Source organism: Vicugna pacos, chromosome 20 (genome assembly GCF_048564905.1).
Source record: "Vicugna pacos chromosome 20, VicPac4, whole genome shotgun sequence".
NCBI lineage: Eukaryota > Metazoa > Chordata > Mammalia > Artiodactyla > Camelidae > Vicugna > Vicugna pacos.
In genome coordinates, this window is record NC_133006.1 from 30,637,987 (window position 1) to 30,654,359 (window position 16,373).

The 16,373-nt window shown below is 50.2% G+C and overlaps 2 protein-coding genes across 3 annotated transcripts in view; one reads left to right on the forward strand and one right to left on the reverse strand.

Annotated features, from left to right (window-relative positions):
- The window catches only part of E2F3 (E2F transcription factor 3), a 66,119-nt gene extending 52,467 nt beyond the window's left edge, over positions 1-13,652 (reverse strand). Inside the window, exon 1 of one of the 2 annotated variants that reach the window (XM_072945600.1) lies at positions 12,839-13,652. In XM_072945600.1, coding sequence (XP_072801701.1) covers positions 12,839-13,234 — 396 coding nt within the window. In that variant the 5' untranslated portion in view covers positions 13,235-13,652. Of the gene's footprint in view, positions 1-11,624; positions 12,213-12,838 lie in introns of those variants that run through there. The other variant, XM_015234634.3, reaches the window with a different exon arrangement.
- Positions 13,068-16,373, forward strand: part of MBOAT1 (membrane bound glycerophospholipid O-acyltransferase 1) — a 186,722-nt gene continuing 183,416 nt past the window's right edge. The window contains exon 1 of the mRNA XM_072945599.1: positions 13,068-13,198. The gene's annotated coding sequence lies outside the window, so the exon portion shown is untranslated. The remainder of the gene's footprint in view (positions 13,199-16,373) is intronic.

A 16,373-nucleotide genomic window follows, 5' to 3' on the forward strand; every position in this document is an offset into this window, starting at 1 on the left:
TCTACGAGCGACACCCTCTTTGACGCCGCCGCAGAGCACGGCAGCCCGGTAACGGCTTGGCTTCCCCTCGTGCCTTCTGGTTGAGAGGTATCTTTTCCTGGGGGGCCTATCAAACCCCACGCTGCCGGCCACACCCAGAGCTTCTGACTCAGTAGCTCTTGGTATGACTCCAAAATTTGCATTTCTAACAAGCTCCCAAGTGCTGCTGCTAGTCTGGGTCCATACATTTAAAAACCACTGTTGATGAAACAACAACAAAAAACCAGAACAGAATTCATCAAAGACAGGAACAGAGTATTTATTACGTGGCAAAATCTTTATCAACCATGATCCAAGCCACAGAAAGGCAGGGGATTTCATCGGTGTGCACTGAGAACAGGGGCTGGCGTACACGAGATGCTCCCTACACACCTGCTAAGGAGGTCAAATGAATCAGTATGCTCCATGGGGGAAATTGAGGCCAGCATGGGGATGGACGAGCGAGGGAGGTGGCTGCAGAAAAACCAGCAACCAAGGGGATGGTCTCTAACAGCCAAACTGCTCCGAAAGGGAAGCTCACCTTGGTCACGGCAATGGCAACAGCAGCAGCGGACAGCACAGAGATGACGACTTCAAACCCACAGGAGAGTCTGGTGCGTGGCCGGCGCAGGACCCAGCACTTGACACAAGTGACAGCGTTTCACAACCATCTATGATTCTCCTTATTTCACAGGCAAGGAAACAGGTTCGAAAGGAAGTGACGTGCCCAGATCATTATGTGTGGTGAAGGTCTCAAGCAGAAGGTCTCTCTTAATTCCCCAGTTGAGCAATGATAGATGCAAAATTTCTTTGGTGTTCTCCCAACGGCAGACTTTGATCCTTCCTTCTCCAAGTTACAGAGACTCCCAGTGGCCCATTCATAGTAGGCTGATCGTAAAACAGGCAGGGTTTCGGGGGCCACACAGAACATCCTTTCTCTGTATCATCTCTCAAGAGCAGCACCATGCTTCCCAGCGCTGGGGTTCCACGAGAGGGCTGGGCACCCCAAAGTTAAAGGGCTAGCTCAGTAGTTCATCAACGGGGAGGCAGAGGTGGGGGGGAGGCTGACACTGTCCAGAGACAATTTTGATTATCACGCCAGGGGGCGAGGAGCATGTCATTGGCATCTAGAGAGTGGGGACCACGTTGCTGCTCAGCCTCCCACAACGCACAGGATAGCCTTCCCACCACAGAATTCTCTGGCTAAAATGTCAACAGTCCTGAAACCCTGCTCCAGTTTCGAATTTCCAAAAGCTTTCTCTCTCCTCCCCTCCGCAAGGCTGGATGCCTGAGACACTTCACTGATACTCTCTTCCAGCCTTTGCTGTCTTTTATCTTGTCTTAGTCGCTAAAGGACGTGTTTCGTCTCCCCTCTCTCCTGAGGGCAGGGACAGCATCTTAGTCACTGAAACACCCAGCATCCTGGGAACCGCAGTCAGCTCAGGGTGGATGTTCAGGAAGTGTTTGTCCCCTGGTTTGTTTTCCCTCAAGTGGGTAAAAATGCTGAGAGTTCAGGTTCAACCAACATTCAAGAGCTCCTACCATGAGGGGGGGGGGAGCACACGCTAAGTTAGGACCACACAGTACCTTTCCTATCAACACATCTCATTTAAGCCTTCCAACCACTGAAGGAGACAGCAACACTATTTTAGGTAACTACAGCTCATAGATATGATTTGTAACAGGTCACATGCTGGTAAGTGACAGAGCATGTTTCTGGAGCCAGCCCTTTGGTCTTACACTCCTTCCGTACCCCACCACCACGCCACGGGTCCTAAGACCAGTCCCCAAACTAGAGGGTCTGAGATGCTAGCAAGGAAAACAGTAACAGGAAAAGCTGAAACTTTACCCCACTATTAGGGTGATCATCACAAGTTCTGCTCCCCAATATAGCGGCAAAACTGGTTAATTCAAGGATTATTGCAAATAGGCTTAAATAGAAGTTACATATTTAAAAATCAATGATAAAGGTACTTAGAATTTACGTGGCTCTTTCTTTTTTTTTAATTTAATAAGCTAAGGCTTAAGAAAATTAATTCAAGGCTCTTCTTTAAACTCTGGAAAACAAGAGAGCATAGGAAATAATGGTCAAAAGAACCACCTTAGTTCAAGACATAATTATGTGACCTTTCCCCATGCTCGGCACTCTCCAGCTGGCTCTCTGCAAACCGTGGGCTTTCTCAAAGCGGCCGGGAAGGAGCCAGGCCTAGGAGAGCACATAATAAGTAACATCTGATGGCACGTCTCCGGGAGCCCCGACAGTATGGATCCCCCAAAATCACCCTGATGAATCTGTCTCGTTTCCATAGTACAGAGAGAGAAGTGCAAATGATGAAAGGTTTTTGAGGCATTGCATTCATTTTTTTTTTTTTTTAAGAGAGGGAGACCAGTTCTTGGCTGGCTGTCGCTCATCAAGCCTTCCTCTGTAACCTCTGTGCCAAAGCCACGTTCTGAGTCCTAGCCTTTCAGGAAGCTGGATGGCCCGCAGATCACTCACAGCTGGCTCATTCCAAACTCACCCCCCTCCACACGGTGCAAACCCCAACGGAGGAAAAGCGCCTTTCTTTCAGGCCCAGGAGTGAAATGTCTTGGGCGTCGATGTCTTGTATTTCTTTTCTCCCTTGGTTTGCCCCTCACTGCCGTCTTGCCTTTTCCTACCATCACTGTTGCTCCTGCTTCCAGACTCACCAGCTCTGGTGCATCCATATTCTAAATGGTAGCCCTGGTTCTCTTCCCAGGGAAATTTCTGGCTTTCTGTCCACTCGGTAACCTGTTCCAGGCAGACCCAGACCCAACAGAATGAAGAGTCTTCCTATTATAGGATAAAGTAGACTCCTCAAGGGCAGGGTGTCCAGCGCGCCGCCCTGGCACCCAGTGGTGTTGGTGCTGGGCACGCAGCAACAGTGCTCACTTGGACCCCTTAAGATTCTCAACTCCAGGGGCCCCATCTTGTTCCACCTCTTTTGGGCTTTGAGTAAACCTATCTTTGGATGGTTTGCCTTGGCAATGACCTGGAAACCCAAAGCTGGTACGAGGATAGGCACGGGGTACCAGTGCACCTGGTCCAGGTTTCTAGGGTCTGCAGGGCTGCCCTTTCCAACGTCCAAGTTAGGAGGTGGGATGAATGCATCACCCATTGAGTCTGCAGGCAGCTCCTGCACTGCCTGGTCACTCCTGCTTCAAGAACCTTTGCTTGTGCCCAGAAGCTCTGGCTGCTTCTCTGACTGAGGGTAGAGTGCAGCCTGGAAATCTGCATCTGGAACAAGTGCTACAGGAATTCTTATTATCAGGTAAGCCTAGAGAGACATCGGAATCTTTCTGTTTGATACGTGCCTGGGGTCCCTCCTAGGAATGGACACAATGTCAGAGACCTTTGAGGATAAAGACCAGGCACGAGCTAAGAGTCCGGAGCCAGGCTCTTTGGGGTTCAGTTTCAGGTGCCTCCCTCATCAGTGGAGCCGAGCCAGCCCCTTAACTCCTCGCTGTCTGCCACTTCCCGTGCAGAACACGCACGATAGTAATACCCGCTTCATAGGTTGTGTGGATAACGTGCTAAGGCGCAGAAAGCACTTAGTTTAGTGCCTTCCGTGCATGGGGCACTTGATAAACATTAGCTATTATTATCCCCAGAGACCAGAGATGGCTGAGTGGCAGCCCTTACACCAAATCTGGCCTCGAGACCTATTTTGTTTGGCTCACACATTTTCCCTTTTAATGGAGCCAATAGTCTAAAACTGGTAGATTTCAGGCATTTTAAGAAAGTTGAAGATCGGGCAGCAAACAGGGCCTGCTTGGCAGCGATCACATGGGGCAGGGTCCCAGGGCCCCCTTCTAATAGGGCATTTCTTCTTTGTTCAAGCCCAGCCCCCAAGCCCCAGACCACCTACCCCTCATTCTTCCCCCGACTGTTAACTCCCTGCCTGGACCTTGTTGGAAGGCAATCTCTATTCTAGACCAGTTTTACCAACATTTCCAGTGTTAGGTCCTATCATTCCCCCATATTGACGCCAGTCCAACTGGTCTCCTTATGCTAACTACTTTCTGCCTCATGATGTTTCTTTCCGCAGCCATGAGGAGCCTCCCTAGTCTTCCTTGTCCACCGAGCTCAGTGGTTCCAATTGAGAGTGTACGTTAAAGTGATCTGGGGCACTTTCCAAAAATACCCATGTCTGGACCCCACCCTGAGATTGTAATGAGTCTGGGTGGAGGTATTTCTTGAAGAGTGCCCAGATGATGCAAACTTACACCTGAATGCGCTCTAAGGCTGGTGACCACAGGAGCCATGGCCTCCCCATTCTCAAGGCCCCGTTGGCACTTCCTGCCGACACCGTACAACCCAGGGCTAGATGAGTCTTGTTTTCCATCCGACTCCTGTTTAGTCTTGCTTGCGACTCAGCTTGTGTTTAAAGCCTGTCTCCCCAAACAGACTGTAAACTCAAGAGTGGGCGGATCACACCTCATTCTTCTTTTGCATCCCCAACAGGAAGACTGGGGTGCCAAGCACACTGTGGGTGTCCAATGAAAATGCCCCTTCTCGAGTATTCGAGAGTCCATGACGTAGAAGGCATTGCAAGGACGATACGGTGAGAAAACCACAGAGTAGTTTCTTGAAGCTTGTGGGTTTGAAGGAAGAGTTAAGTCAAGGACATGGACGATGAGGATGTCCGGTCGGTCGGTGAAGATGTGCTCCAGGGAAGAAGCAGTGACTTGAGGGAAGGGAGGGGCCCAAGGCCCTTGGGAGTCAGGGCAGGCCCTGTGCAGGTGTCCCTGATGGGCCAGCGGGAAGGATGGCAGCAAGAGCAGGAAGTAGAATGGGAGGAGAAAGAATCCACTGGCAGACACACGCACCAGAGGGGCAGCTGAGCCTCCTTGAACTCTGCCCCCTGCCACTAGCCCAGCTGGGAGAATGGGAAGCAGAACTGGAAAGGCGAGATCTCTCTGCACCTCAAATGCTGGGGAAAAGGCTGTAATTAATCTGATAAGTCACAGAAGCGGCCGGCCGATGAAGGCTGCAATTCTGGTATCCTCCTAACAGCCAGGCAGAGGGAGAGGGAAGGGGGAAGCGGGAAGAACAGGCAGAACACACCGAAAAACAAGGAGTGAGGAGGTAAGACGGGGAGAGGGAGGCCCAGAGGCAGCCCCCTCCCCCACACTGACTCGGCCTCCAGTTCCGCCAGGGCCCAGAGACCTCAGACACCCCGATCTCTGCTGTTCAGTCTCCAGCCTGAGTCCACTATACAGAAGTGAGATGATGTTCACAGTGCCATTCATGTTACTACTGCCAACTTTACTAACACAGAGAATCACAGAAATAGGTTCCAGTCATGACACTATCACTACTGAAAGTCCTATTATAATAGGAGGCTTATTTTTCTATTCTTTCTCCCAAGTCAACGGACAACTTATAAAGAGGCACAAAGATCCTACAGAGCGCGTCAGGAGAAAACCGCCCCACGGGTCCCTCCTCCTCCCCATCACCGCCATTTTTAGAGAGCTGCCATGGGGCTTCCATGAACACGAGGGCTACTTCAGAAAACAAACCACCAAAGACCGGCCCAAGAGACGGCGGTGGAAGGAAAGGACGGTTCCACCAAGTGTCTGCCGAATCCTCCCTGTGGGCCAGGCGCTGGTCTGGGTACGTGACAAACATGAACTCATGTAATCGTCCCGATCCACTGAAGTAGGTGTTATCATGTCCCCATTTTACAGGTGAGGGAATGAAGATGCAGAGGTTGAGTGATTTGCCCAGGCACACAGCTGATAAGAGCACAAGCCACGCTGCCCCGCTGCCCTTCAGTTTGCCTTTTGGGTGGAGGGTGTGGGGTAGGTGCACGTGAGCCTCCGCCTCTCCTAAGGGCTGCCAGACCCAGAGAGGATCAGAGCGGAAGGGGCCATAGGGCTGCTGTCCTGCTTACATAGTTCCAGGACCTCAAAGAATCAGACACAGAAAAAGGGCAAGGGAGGGGTGAAATCTACAGGCTCTGAGTGGACCTCCTGTGACCCCCAGGGTCCAGAGCCACAGCATTCAGCATCATGAAAACTAGAGCTTGAAGAAGCGCTTCTCAGCAGTCAAGCGTGTGCTGGGGGAGCCAACAGGATCTCCTGTGTAGCCAGGCATGAGCTGGCTGGGAGAACCAAGGGCATTCAGGTCCTCTGCTCCCCGAAAGACGGACTCCATCCACCAAAAAGTCCTCCAGGGGAAGCCACTGGTAACTATAGCTCTCACCAACAGTTGCTCACTGGCTGCAAGACCGTATCTACGCATGGTGCCTTTCTGGTTTGTGGATTATAGACGAGCCATCTATCCCCACTGCTAACGAGTCGGTGAACGACAGAGCCACGTTGGATTATGTTTCACTTTAAGGCTTCAGGGCTTGAAGTGATTCTATTTTTAAGCTTTCTCAATTCCACAAGTAAAAGAAGACATTTTAAGGAAATTAGTTCTGGCTTTTAGGGGGCGATGACTTCCTCTGAAAGAGTTAAACTGATCAGTCACTTTGTTAAACCAGAAATCTTTCTGGAGGAAGAGCACCTCGTCTAATGTCACTGGGCAAGGGTCCTGGGACCTCTGGAAAACCACAGTAATCACTTAGGATGTGGCTGGCCCAGGACCAGACCTCCGATACCAGAGCCACCCTGTGCCCCTCTCCTGAAGAGCGTGGCAAAAATCCTTTTAGGTTCTATTCTCAGTGAAGTCTCTGTTTCACTTTTGGGCACTGAGAATGTCATATCTGCAGAAATTTTGCAAATAATAAAGCTTTAAAAATGTTACTATCATGTTTTTATAAGAGCCAGTCATTCCTTCCATTAAAAAAAATTCCCTTTCATTGAACATCTAAAGGAGCTTCACTTATTTTGTATCTTTGAGAATGAGCTGTTGTTACTGCAAAGCCAACTGTTCAAAGGACACTTCTGTATATTTTTTAAAATGTAGCCATTCCTGAAAGCAATCTAAAATGCATTCTATACGTCTCGATTTTCCCATATAGGGCATAGGAGACTTTGTCTTGGTGAATGACGGTTCTTCTAAGAATTCAAGCCTCCAATTTCAGTTCTGGTTTTGCCAGTAGTTAGCTTGTGACCTTGCGCACGTAACTTAATTGCATTGGGTCTTAAATTTCCTCACCTGCAAAATGAAGGGGATTGGGTCAGATGATGACTCTGTTGCTTTACAGCTCTCAAATGCTATGATTCAAAGACCATCAGAAATATCAGGTATTCCTATGCTAACCTAAAATATTGTTCTTAGGGACTGTCAAGGTGTAAAGAATGTCACCTGGACACAAGACATGGCCCCAGCTGGGCTACAGTAACAGAAAGCAGACTAAAGTTAATTGTTTTTATTCTTCCTATCTCTTTATCTCCTCCCTATTCCATCAGCTGTCAGTTCTCACTGCTGTCAACCTCCCACAGACATAAACCCCCTGCCTTGGTTTACATAGCTACACAGCGGGTCTCTTTCACCCAGGTTCTCTAGCAAAGCAAGGTGCCTGGGCTTTGTGATACAATCTGGCAACCAGTGGGCTTTATCTCTTCCCATTCAAAGGGATATTGTATACAATTGCAGCTGCCACATCAACAAGACAGACCTCCAGTTAAGGCTGGGGGGAGACTGAGAATGCATCCTTGTAACTTCCACATTCTTTGCGTTCTAAAAATGCATTGCTTTATGGGGGGCAGTGCTCGAAGTGACAAAAGAAAATAAACCAATATCCTTCTTACTGAAGCCAAAGTTATATGCATTATTCCTCTGTCTTAACCCCATCCCCACTCTCCTGATTTCCTTGTCTCCATCCCAGTTGTTGCCTTTTTGCCCTTTCCGTTGTATAACTTCTTTGCATAAGATACATTTTCCAAGTCACTCTTTGAAGCCAAAGAGAGGATCAGGGTAAGAGGAAGGAGATACTGCTAGTGGTTTCCTACACTTACTGCTTTCCCAGTTAGCATCCCTTCTTAGTCCCATGAAAAATGATTAGTAGAAAGAAATGCTTCTTACAAATTGTAAATACAGCCCCTGAAACACTATTTTTAAGCTGCTAACAAGCATGAAAAATATACATTAAACGACATGCTTAGTACTTCAGAGAATTCTGGTTCCTTTCTTTAAAAACCAAAGTGAAACAGAGACCCTGATAAGAATTGCAATCTACCTTCTTTGCCTTGCAATACTGAGGGTAGTTCTGTGGGAACCTAGGAGAGACTTGATTTGATGATCACAGGCAATTGTTGATTTTCACTCTTCCTAGTTTAAAATGTTAGTAGAAAGTGGGTGGTTAAAAAGGAATTGTAGTTGGTCAGCCGGGGAAAGTGGATGTAAACTGGACATATAAATGGAATATATGTAAGTCATGTTAAACTAGGAAACCAGTCAGAAAATTAACTATGGATATTTGAAGCCTTGCCAAACGGGTCCAAGTCCTTCGGAAAGAGGTTAAAGGTGCGGCTGATATATATATGGGGAGGGCAATGAAGGACAGGAGAGCCAAAAGAAAACCACTGCATTTTCCCTATGAGAAATGAGAGTAAAAGCCACTTTTCCCTACACCCTTTCAATCTCCAGGTGCTGTTACTTATTCATGTCTACGCTTAGAGGAGTATTTTCTGTTTTCAAGTTAGCTTTACACAGCACATCAATCTCAGAACCTACTCTTCCAACTATTATACAAGGTGACGATTTATAGAAAAACAACAAATAAGCCTCTCCTGTTCGCGAGCTTGGGTTCCTTAGGTCACGGTGCCACATTTAAGGGCACTTTGTTTCAGAGGATGATTCGAGTGGCGCCCTGGGTACTGATTATAGTGGAGTGATTTGTCCTGCCCGAGTCTGGGCACTGTATTATATTAAAACTTCCATTTTGGGGTATGTAGTGACTAAAAATTCTCTCCTAGCTTAAACTTGGCACCAACCATCTATCTCAGCAGAAGCAAGATTATTGAGTACAGAACCACAGGAACTCAGCCTTTTTCTTCTTTTGTACTCGTACAGGAAAAAAAAGACTCTGCTACAGCACCTATGGTTTCTCCATTCTTGGACAGAAATTTCCAGCATTGCAGGTTCTTTTCCGAAGTCTAATCAGCGGGTTGCTATGACTGGATTAAATTAAATCAGCTGTGACAGGCCATTGTCTCTTGCATTAATAGATCCCAAATTCTCTAGAAGTGGAATGAAATAATTTCAGCTTCTTTTCAGAAGAGGCAGAAAATGATGAAGCTCTTTCTGTTCCAGAAAACAGCACTGCTGACTATGGTTTCTCTAGCCCGTGTGCGACAGCTTAGCATGTAACACTGAATTTATCTAGTGCATGCCTCTGATGTGACAATTAACAGTTCATTTCTACAAAAGCCCCTGAGCCTAGGATGCCCCCAAGAGATGGCAGCTCCATGGAGTCAAGGGAAGAGTGAGGGCAAAAAGTGAGGATGAGTTGATCTAAACTGGTCACAACTCAAGGCACACGCTCACGTTCGGGCAGCTCATCACCGCCATCTCTATATGGGCCTGCCGTCCTGACATGTCCCCATTTTATCCATTCTTTGGGTAGCCAGGGTTTATAGATTTAAAACCTCAAGTTAATTAGGTATAAACAGTTAATTACATATCATTTTAGAAAACTTTTAACCATTTTCCTCATATATGTCAACAAAGGAGCAGTGTGCCCGTGGTCTTACATCATTTCTCTGAATTACAAAAACAATGACATTTCTGAGTATTCATTTTACTGGGCGTCTACTCTTTGCCTGGCACTGTGCTAAGTGTTCTACATGCATTATCATATTAACCCTTAAAAAGAACCTTCAAGTTAGTATTGTTATTGTCCCTATTTTACAGAAGAGGTATCTGTTTTGAGAGATTATTTGCCCAAGATCAAATGACTTGTAAATGACAGAGGTAGTTACAGCTAGAAAGGTAGCACTCGTATATATATTTTGTCTCATTAAAAAAAAAAAGTTGGAGAATTTGCTCCTGGTTAAGTTCTTAAGACAGAACATGGAATCATAACCACATGGGCCTGCAACTCTGGCCACCGGAACAGGAGTTCTCAACCTCTTCTCGGCTGCAAAGTGTTTAAGTGGTCTCTTTGCTCAGCCAATCACTTAGTTATCCCCATGGTGTCCCGCCTGCTTAGGGAAAGAATATCAACAAAAGTTCAAGACTTAAACAGAAGTCTAATATAATTTTGATAAGAAGAAGAAAAAAAAAAAGAAAAACCAGAAACCAAACTTTATATTCAGTGCTCACAACTTTGGGATAATCATCTCATAGTAAGAAGGATAAAGTTTTGAAACAGTTTGGACGGTGGTGAGGGTAATTTTTTTATACTTTAAATACAATGAGCTACATATAAGTTTGGCTAGACAGTTTTGGAAACCTGGCCCAACAAGTGGGCGAAAACTTAAAAAAAAAAAGGCAATCTGGTGGTCTCACAATTTCCCATTATCAGAACTACTCCCCCCATAAATCTGAATCCAATCCAAGAAGTATCTCAATAGCTGGTTGTTCCAGATCAGGTTTATGAAATAGTAATAGAACTGTGTAGGGGGCAAATATACTGAAAATACATCCAAGTATGTTTAGGTCAAGTCAGTAACAGTATTTAATGCTAATAAAAGCGCGGAACATTCTTATGGCTAGAATGCAGCTCACTGGATACTGTATGTGTGAGCAGGTACTGTACCTCCCCCCTGCTGGCAGACCCTAGTCACTAAAACACGATGAGCTGCTTTGACTGAGACGGTATCTATCACACATCCCCAGCAAGTATCTCTGGGGCTGAAAAGCAGTTAAGATCCAACTCGAGGTGAAATTGGGAAGAGTAAGGAAATATTTTTTTCCATTATTCCAAAACCCATCTCATTCCCCAAAGTGGTGCCTAGGTGCTGACTCTCTTAAAGACCTCGGCAAAATCTTGCTTCTCCAAAAATTAAGCCCATTTGGAGCCGAGACAAGGTGAGGTCAACGACCGGTATTATCAACAAACCACCAAGTACCTAACTGGGTCTGGTTCGTTTCTAGCCTCGTGGGGGCCAAACCTCACCACGAGGGTGAAGACGGGAGGCATGGAGGAAGGGAACGAGGGAGAGAAAAGGAGAAAGGGGGAAGACCTCCGGGCCACACTTCTTTCTAGTATCAACAAAAAGAGAAGCTGCATACTGACCTAAATCATCTCTCAAAGGCGCTTTATAAATTACAGGGACAAAAGGAGGGGGTGGCGGGTGGCCTGGGAATCCTACGGACGCCCTACCCTCTGACCCGCCCCCTCCCCCTCCAGCACAAGGGAAGGAAGACTGAAAACAGAGCTCAACTCGGCCATTGGCGAGAAGCCCCCCTCCGGTTTTCAATCGCCCATCCATCGGCCCCCTAGGAAAAAATACACATAAACACCATACCCACCCCCTGGGCCGGCCACTCCTGCCCCGGGGTTCCTAGAACCGGAGGCCGGGGCATTTACTTAGTTAGATTTTTCTTGCTTACTCATTTCCCTCGAGCACCCAACCCCCCGTTCCCACTCCAAAACCCCGCTCAACCGCCTACCCTCACGGCTTCAGCCCCCAACAGAATCCGGTGCCCCCGCGGCGGCAGTGGCCCCCGAGCCGTCCCGGTCACTAACCTGCTGCTGTAAGGGCATTTCCGAAACCCGCCTGGCTCCGGGGGGAGATGGGGGGGCCGGCTAGAGAGGGGGCCCGGAGGGCCGAACGGACCGGCGGCGCCGGGCGAGGGCGGGCGCCCGTGGGGGGGGTTGGGGAGAGGAGAGGGAGGGTGGCCGTGCCGGGGGCGGGTGCGAGGGCGCCGGGACCGTCCCAGGCCAGGGAGCCGGCGAGCAGGAGGAAGTGGGTGCCCCCTCTCCCCCTCCAGCGCCCCCTCCCGCCGCCGCCTCCTCCCCAGTCACAGGCGCGTCCTCCGCGCACGTGTGCGAAACGTCACCGGCGGGTCCCGGGGAGAGGGACAGACCCAGGCGGCGGGACGGGAACACGGCTGCCCCCGCCCTCCGTCGCTGGGGGGCGGAGAGGGGGACAGGGCGGGGAAGGAAGGGGCAAGGGGAGAGGCGGGTCAAGGGCAGGCCCGGGGCCCGGCGAGGAAGGCCCGGGCGCTCGGGCCACGCGGGCGCCGCCGCTGCCACCGCCGGGATGCGCCCAGGCCCGGGCTCCAGCCTGCTAGCCCCTCGCCCTCAGACAGCCCACGCCCCAGCCCGCACCCAGCTTCCAGCTCCACCTTCCCCCCCAGCGCCCCCCTCCGCTTCCCCCAGCCCCTTTGTTGCCGGGAGTTCCAGATCCCAAAATGTGTCAAGCGCAGCCTGGCAGAGCCCCTGCTCTCCGAGCACGCCTCGGGGACCCCCGGCTGCCAACTGGCCTCCGAGGCCGGCGGGGGAGCCATCACCCCAAGGGACCCCCGGTTTCCACTCCCCCAGAGTCCCCCACTCCCCAGTTCACTACTCCCTCCCCCACCCCCTTCTCCATCCGGGGCGTGACCCCTTCCTACGCCCGAGAAAGAGGAAGCTTCGAGTTGGAGGGGAGGGGAGAGTGGGGGTAGGGAAAAGTGCAGGAAAAGAAGGGGGGGCCGCTAAAAGTTTCGGAGTGTTTGATGTGGTTCGCGCCAAGGCGATCCCCGCTGCCCCGCGCGCCTGGCGGAGCCCCCCGACCCTCAGGGCGCTGGGGGGAAGACACACAAGTCTAACAATAAACCCTCGTTGCAGGGGCAGCCGCCGAGGCCCACGACGCTCGGCCCCGCGCTCTCCCAGGGCGGCCCGCAGCGCGCCCACCACCCCGCGCGGTGCGAGCCCACCTCCCGCCCGGGCTGGGGAGGGTGGGAACGGGAGGGCATTACCGGAGGGCCGCCGCCGCCGCCGCTGCCGCCGCGTCCCAGCGCTGGTGGCTGCTGCAGCAGCCCGGCTCTGCTGGAGGGTCCGTGCGGCGTGGTGTAGAGGAGGCTGCCGGCGGTCTGCTCCACGCCGGGGGCACTGGGGAGGAGGGGGCCGGCGGCGACGGCGCCGCTTTGGAGGGAGGAGGAACAGGAGGTGGTGGAAGTGTTCGTGGTGAGGATCTGGATGTACGCGCTCGGGGCGGCGGCAGCAGCGGCGGCGGCGGCGGGGAAGCCGGGGCTGGCTAGCAGTGCCCTTTTGTCCATGGAGGCTGCAGCGGCGGCGGCGACGACAGCCGCCCCCTCCCCACCCCCGGCGGTCACCAGGTACTGCTCCAGGGCGGGCTGGATCCCCTTTCTCATCTCTCGCTCCTGCTCTTTTTATTGCTATGGTATATTAATGTATTGTTTTCAATTTCTTTATTATTTGCAGTCGGAGTTTCCAAGTCTCTCCTCCTTCTCTCCTCCCCGCCCGGCGCTTCCGAGCCCCTTCTCTCTCTTTTCTTTTTATTTTTCGGCACCGCACGGGCCCCGGGGGCCAAAAATAATCGGGGCTCTGGAGAGAGGAGGGTCCCGGCCGCACGGATATCGGGCCCCGAGGGGGGATGGAGGCGTCGGGGGCGGCCGATGCAATGGATTGCGAGGCGGCGGCGGCAGCCCGGGTGCTGCGGCCGGCAGCTGAAAAATGGCTCCAGGAAGCTGCTGCTGACAATGAATGAAGGGATACGGTTTACGCGCCAAGGTCCTCCCGCGAAACTCAGATTTCCCGCCGCCTTTTCAAACCATATTTGCATATCCCCGCCCCTCAACCCGCCGAGGACCGTTCCCACAGCCCATTGGGCCTCTGTCTCCTTACTTAAGTTCCAATCGTCGAGCAGGGACGCGACTTGCCGGTTTTCGTTGGCTGCCGTGCATCATGGTTGCCGGGGCGACAGGGGCCCTATTTGCATAGGCCTTCTTGATTGGCTGGGAGGGAGCAGGGGTTTTTCAGGAGGTGGGGTGAAGCCTTGCCTTCTCTCCCACGGAAGACCACGCCTGGTCCAGGCTCCGCCCGCATCCCCGCCCACCAGCCGGGCGGGCGCTGCTGACCTGCAGGGACTCCGCGCCCCGCAGACTCAGTGTGGACCTAGTCTAGAGTGCAAGTTTCGCTTTTGGAAATTGTCAAGGTGACCAAGGGGACACTTTCAGGAACTCTTTCGTTTGACCAGTCAGGGTAATAGATGAACAACGGCGGGAGATTCTCCCAAATATGTACCGAAGGCAGGTTGGACCATGCGAACGATGCCTGGCAGGTGGAAACTGAGCCCTTTAAATCGTGGTTTTCTCCCTTCCTGACATCCACCCAATGCCGCGGCGAGAGCTGATCCCGAGGCCGAGGCTGATAGACAGAAGCATGTGGGCAGACAGAATCGTGGGGGCAGAAGGTTCGACTGACGTGATTTCGGGCACGATTTAGTTAACATTCCAGATCATTCGTGGTAGCTTCATTATTAGCCTCGATGGGGTTTACGTAAAAATTAACTCTTAATATTTTGCCCAGTGAAATCTTAGCACGAATATTGGTTGGAGTCCAGCAGACACCCACCCCACGCCTCGGCCCCACGCTGGCCCAGAAGCACCCAGGGCAGTTAATCTGAGCTAACCTAGGATTGATCTACGGGTTTCTAATCCGCCAAACAGTAATCCGAAGAAGTACGTGCTTCCCACGATGACGTCTTGCTCCCAATAAACGCTGCACGCCCAGCACCAGCACGTTACAATTTCGGTTTCCTAGCAAGTTCTCTGACTAAAAGCAAACACGTCTGTCTAAACCCAGTCCAAAATATTTTCAAAGATTTTTTTTTCCAGTAAACTAGAAATTGCACACCACCCCCCCAAAAGTATTAAATTTATTGTCAAACTGACTTCCGCGCTGGTGCAAGTATTCATGGGTCTTAACATTGAAGATTGCTCCTGTGAGATTGCGTAGGAAAAAGGACCCTGACAGGTTGTGGGGAAAGGTGTCCATATGTCAGGTCATCATTTACAGTTCCAATCAATAAGAATTGCACAACATAGCTGCTAATCTGGTGCTTACTGTGTAATGAGGATTGCAATACCTCAAGCCCTTTTGCAAGACTATTATTATTGTTATCATCATCATCATCATCATCATTAGTAATAATTTCCAAAACCTCATATATTCAGTCTTCTGAAAGGCCTGACAAAATATGTCAGTTCAGACTAAGACTCCTTACTATTTCAGTCCTGTTAACCTTACCTGAAACAGGGTGAGCTCAAAGTATTGTTAAACCTTGCTTCAGGAATATTTTGGTCTTGCTTTCAAGCTAGTTGAGGATTCATGGCCCAGTACCCAAACATTGATTGACACATCATCGTAAAACTGACACTATCTTTAGGGCAGATTAGGTGGTATTCAAAGGACATCAATTCCTGGCTGGGCTAGAAGCATAAGGTATTAGCAACTTCCTTGAACTTGTTCTATCAACGTTGCTTTCCACTGTGCGTCACTACGGAGAAAACTAGTATTGTAACTACTTGTATGTTACCAGCTATAGAAAATCACTGACAGCATGCATTTGGTGGCTATAGTGAGGGTCGTAGGAGGAGGGGTGTGCAACATGCACAGTCATCGTAGACCTACATTTTAAGATTACAGTCACAGTCACAAGACAGCAAGTGTTTGCCATCTAGATCAACACCTGTAATTCTGATATTTTGACATTCTACGTCTAGTGAACCCCAGGATGGGGTGAGGGGTTCAAAGAGAGAAGAGGAGGTGTTGGAAGTTAAGATAATAACATTTGAGGTAGGCAATTCACTTGTGGAGAGGAAGCATGTTTTAGGAGAAAGAAAATGGGCTTTGGAGCCAGAGTGATTGGGGTTTAAATTCTAGCTCTGCCACTTACTGGCTATATAACTTTAATCTTTAACAGGCTGGGTTCTCACATGTTTTATGGGAGCTTATATCGTAATACCCATAATGCAAGGTTATGTTGAAAAGCGGCCATAATAAATGGCACTTTACCAGGTATATAGCAAGTGCACAATAAGTGGTGGCTGTTGATGATTCTACTTATTTGTGTGGTTGTGCTTTGCAGCTCCTTCTTGTCCACTCTGACTCCCAGCCTCTAATCTTCCTACTGCCTATGGATGTCCACTTGGCTTTGTCCCAGAGCCGGAGCACAGTCATGTCCTGGTTAGTAGGGATTATGGAATCCTGACTCAGAAGTTCAGGGTGGTGAAGTCAGGTCAGCTCTGCTGCTCATCCTACCCAACCTGCTCATCTGTTAGTAGTCAGCTTCTGGCTGTTTCCTAAGTCTGAACCCTCAAGACCTTCCCTTGAAGTTCAGACTGCTCTGGCAGAAGAGCCAGACTGTTCTTGCCAGTCACTGCCACCCTTTCCCTTACTCTGGCAGTAACCCAAGGCAGCTAGCTGTCCCAGAATTGGCCTGTGTAGTTGGTTGAATGGTGCCCCTCTCCCCCACCAGCAAAACACGCC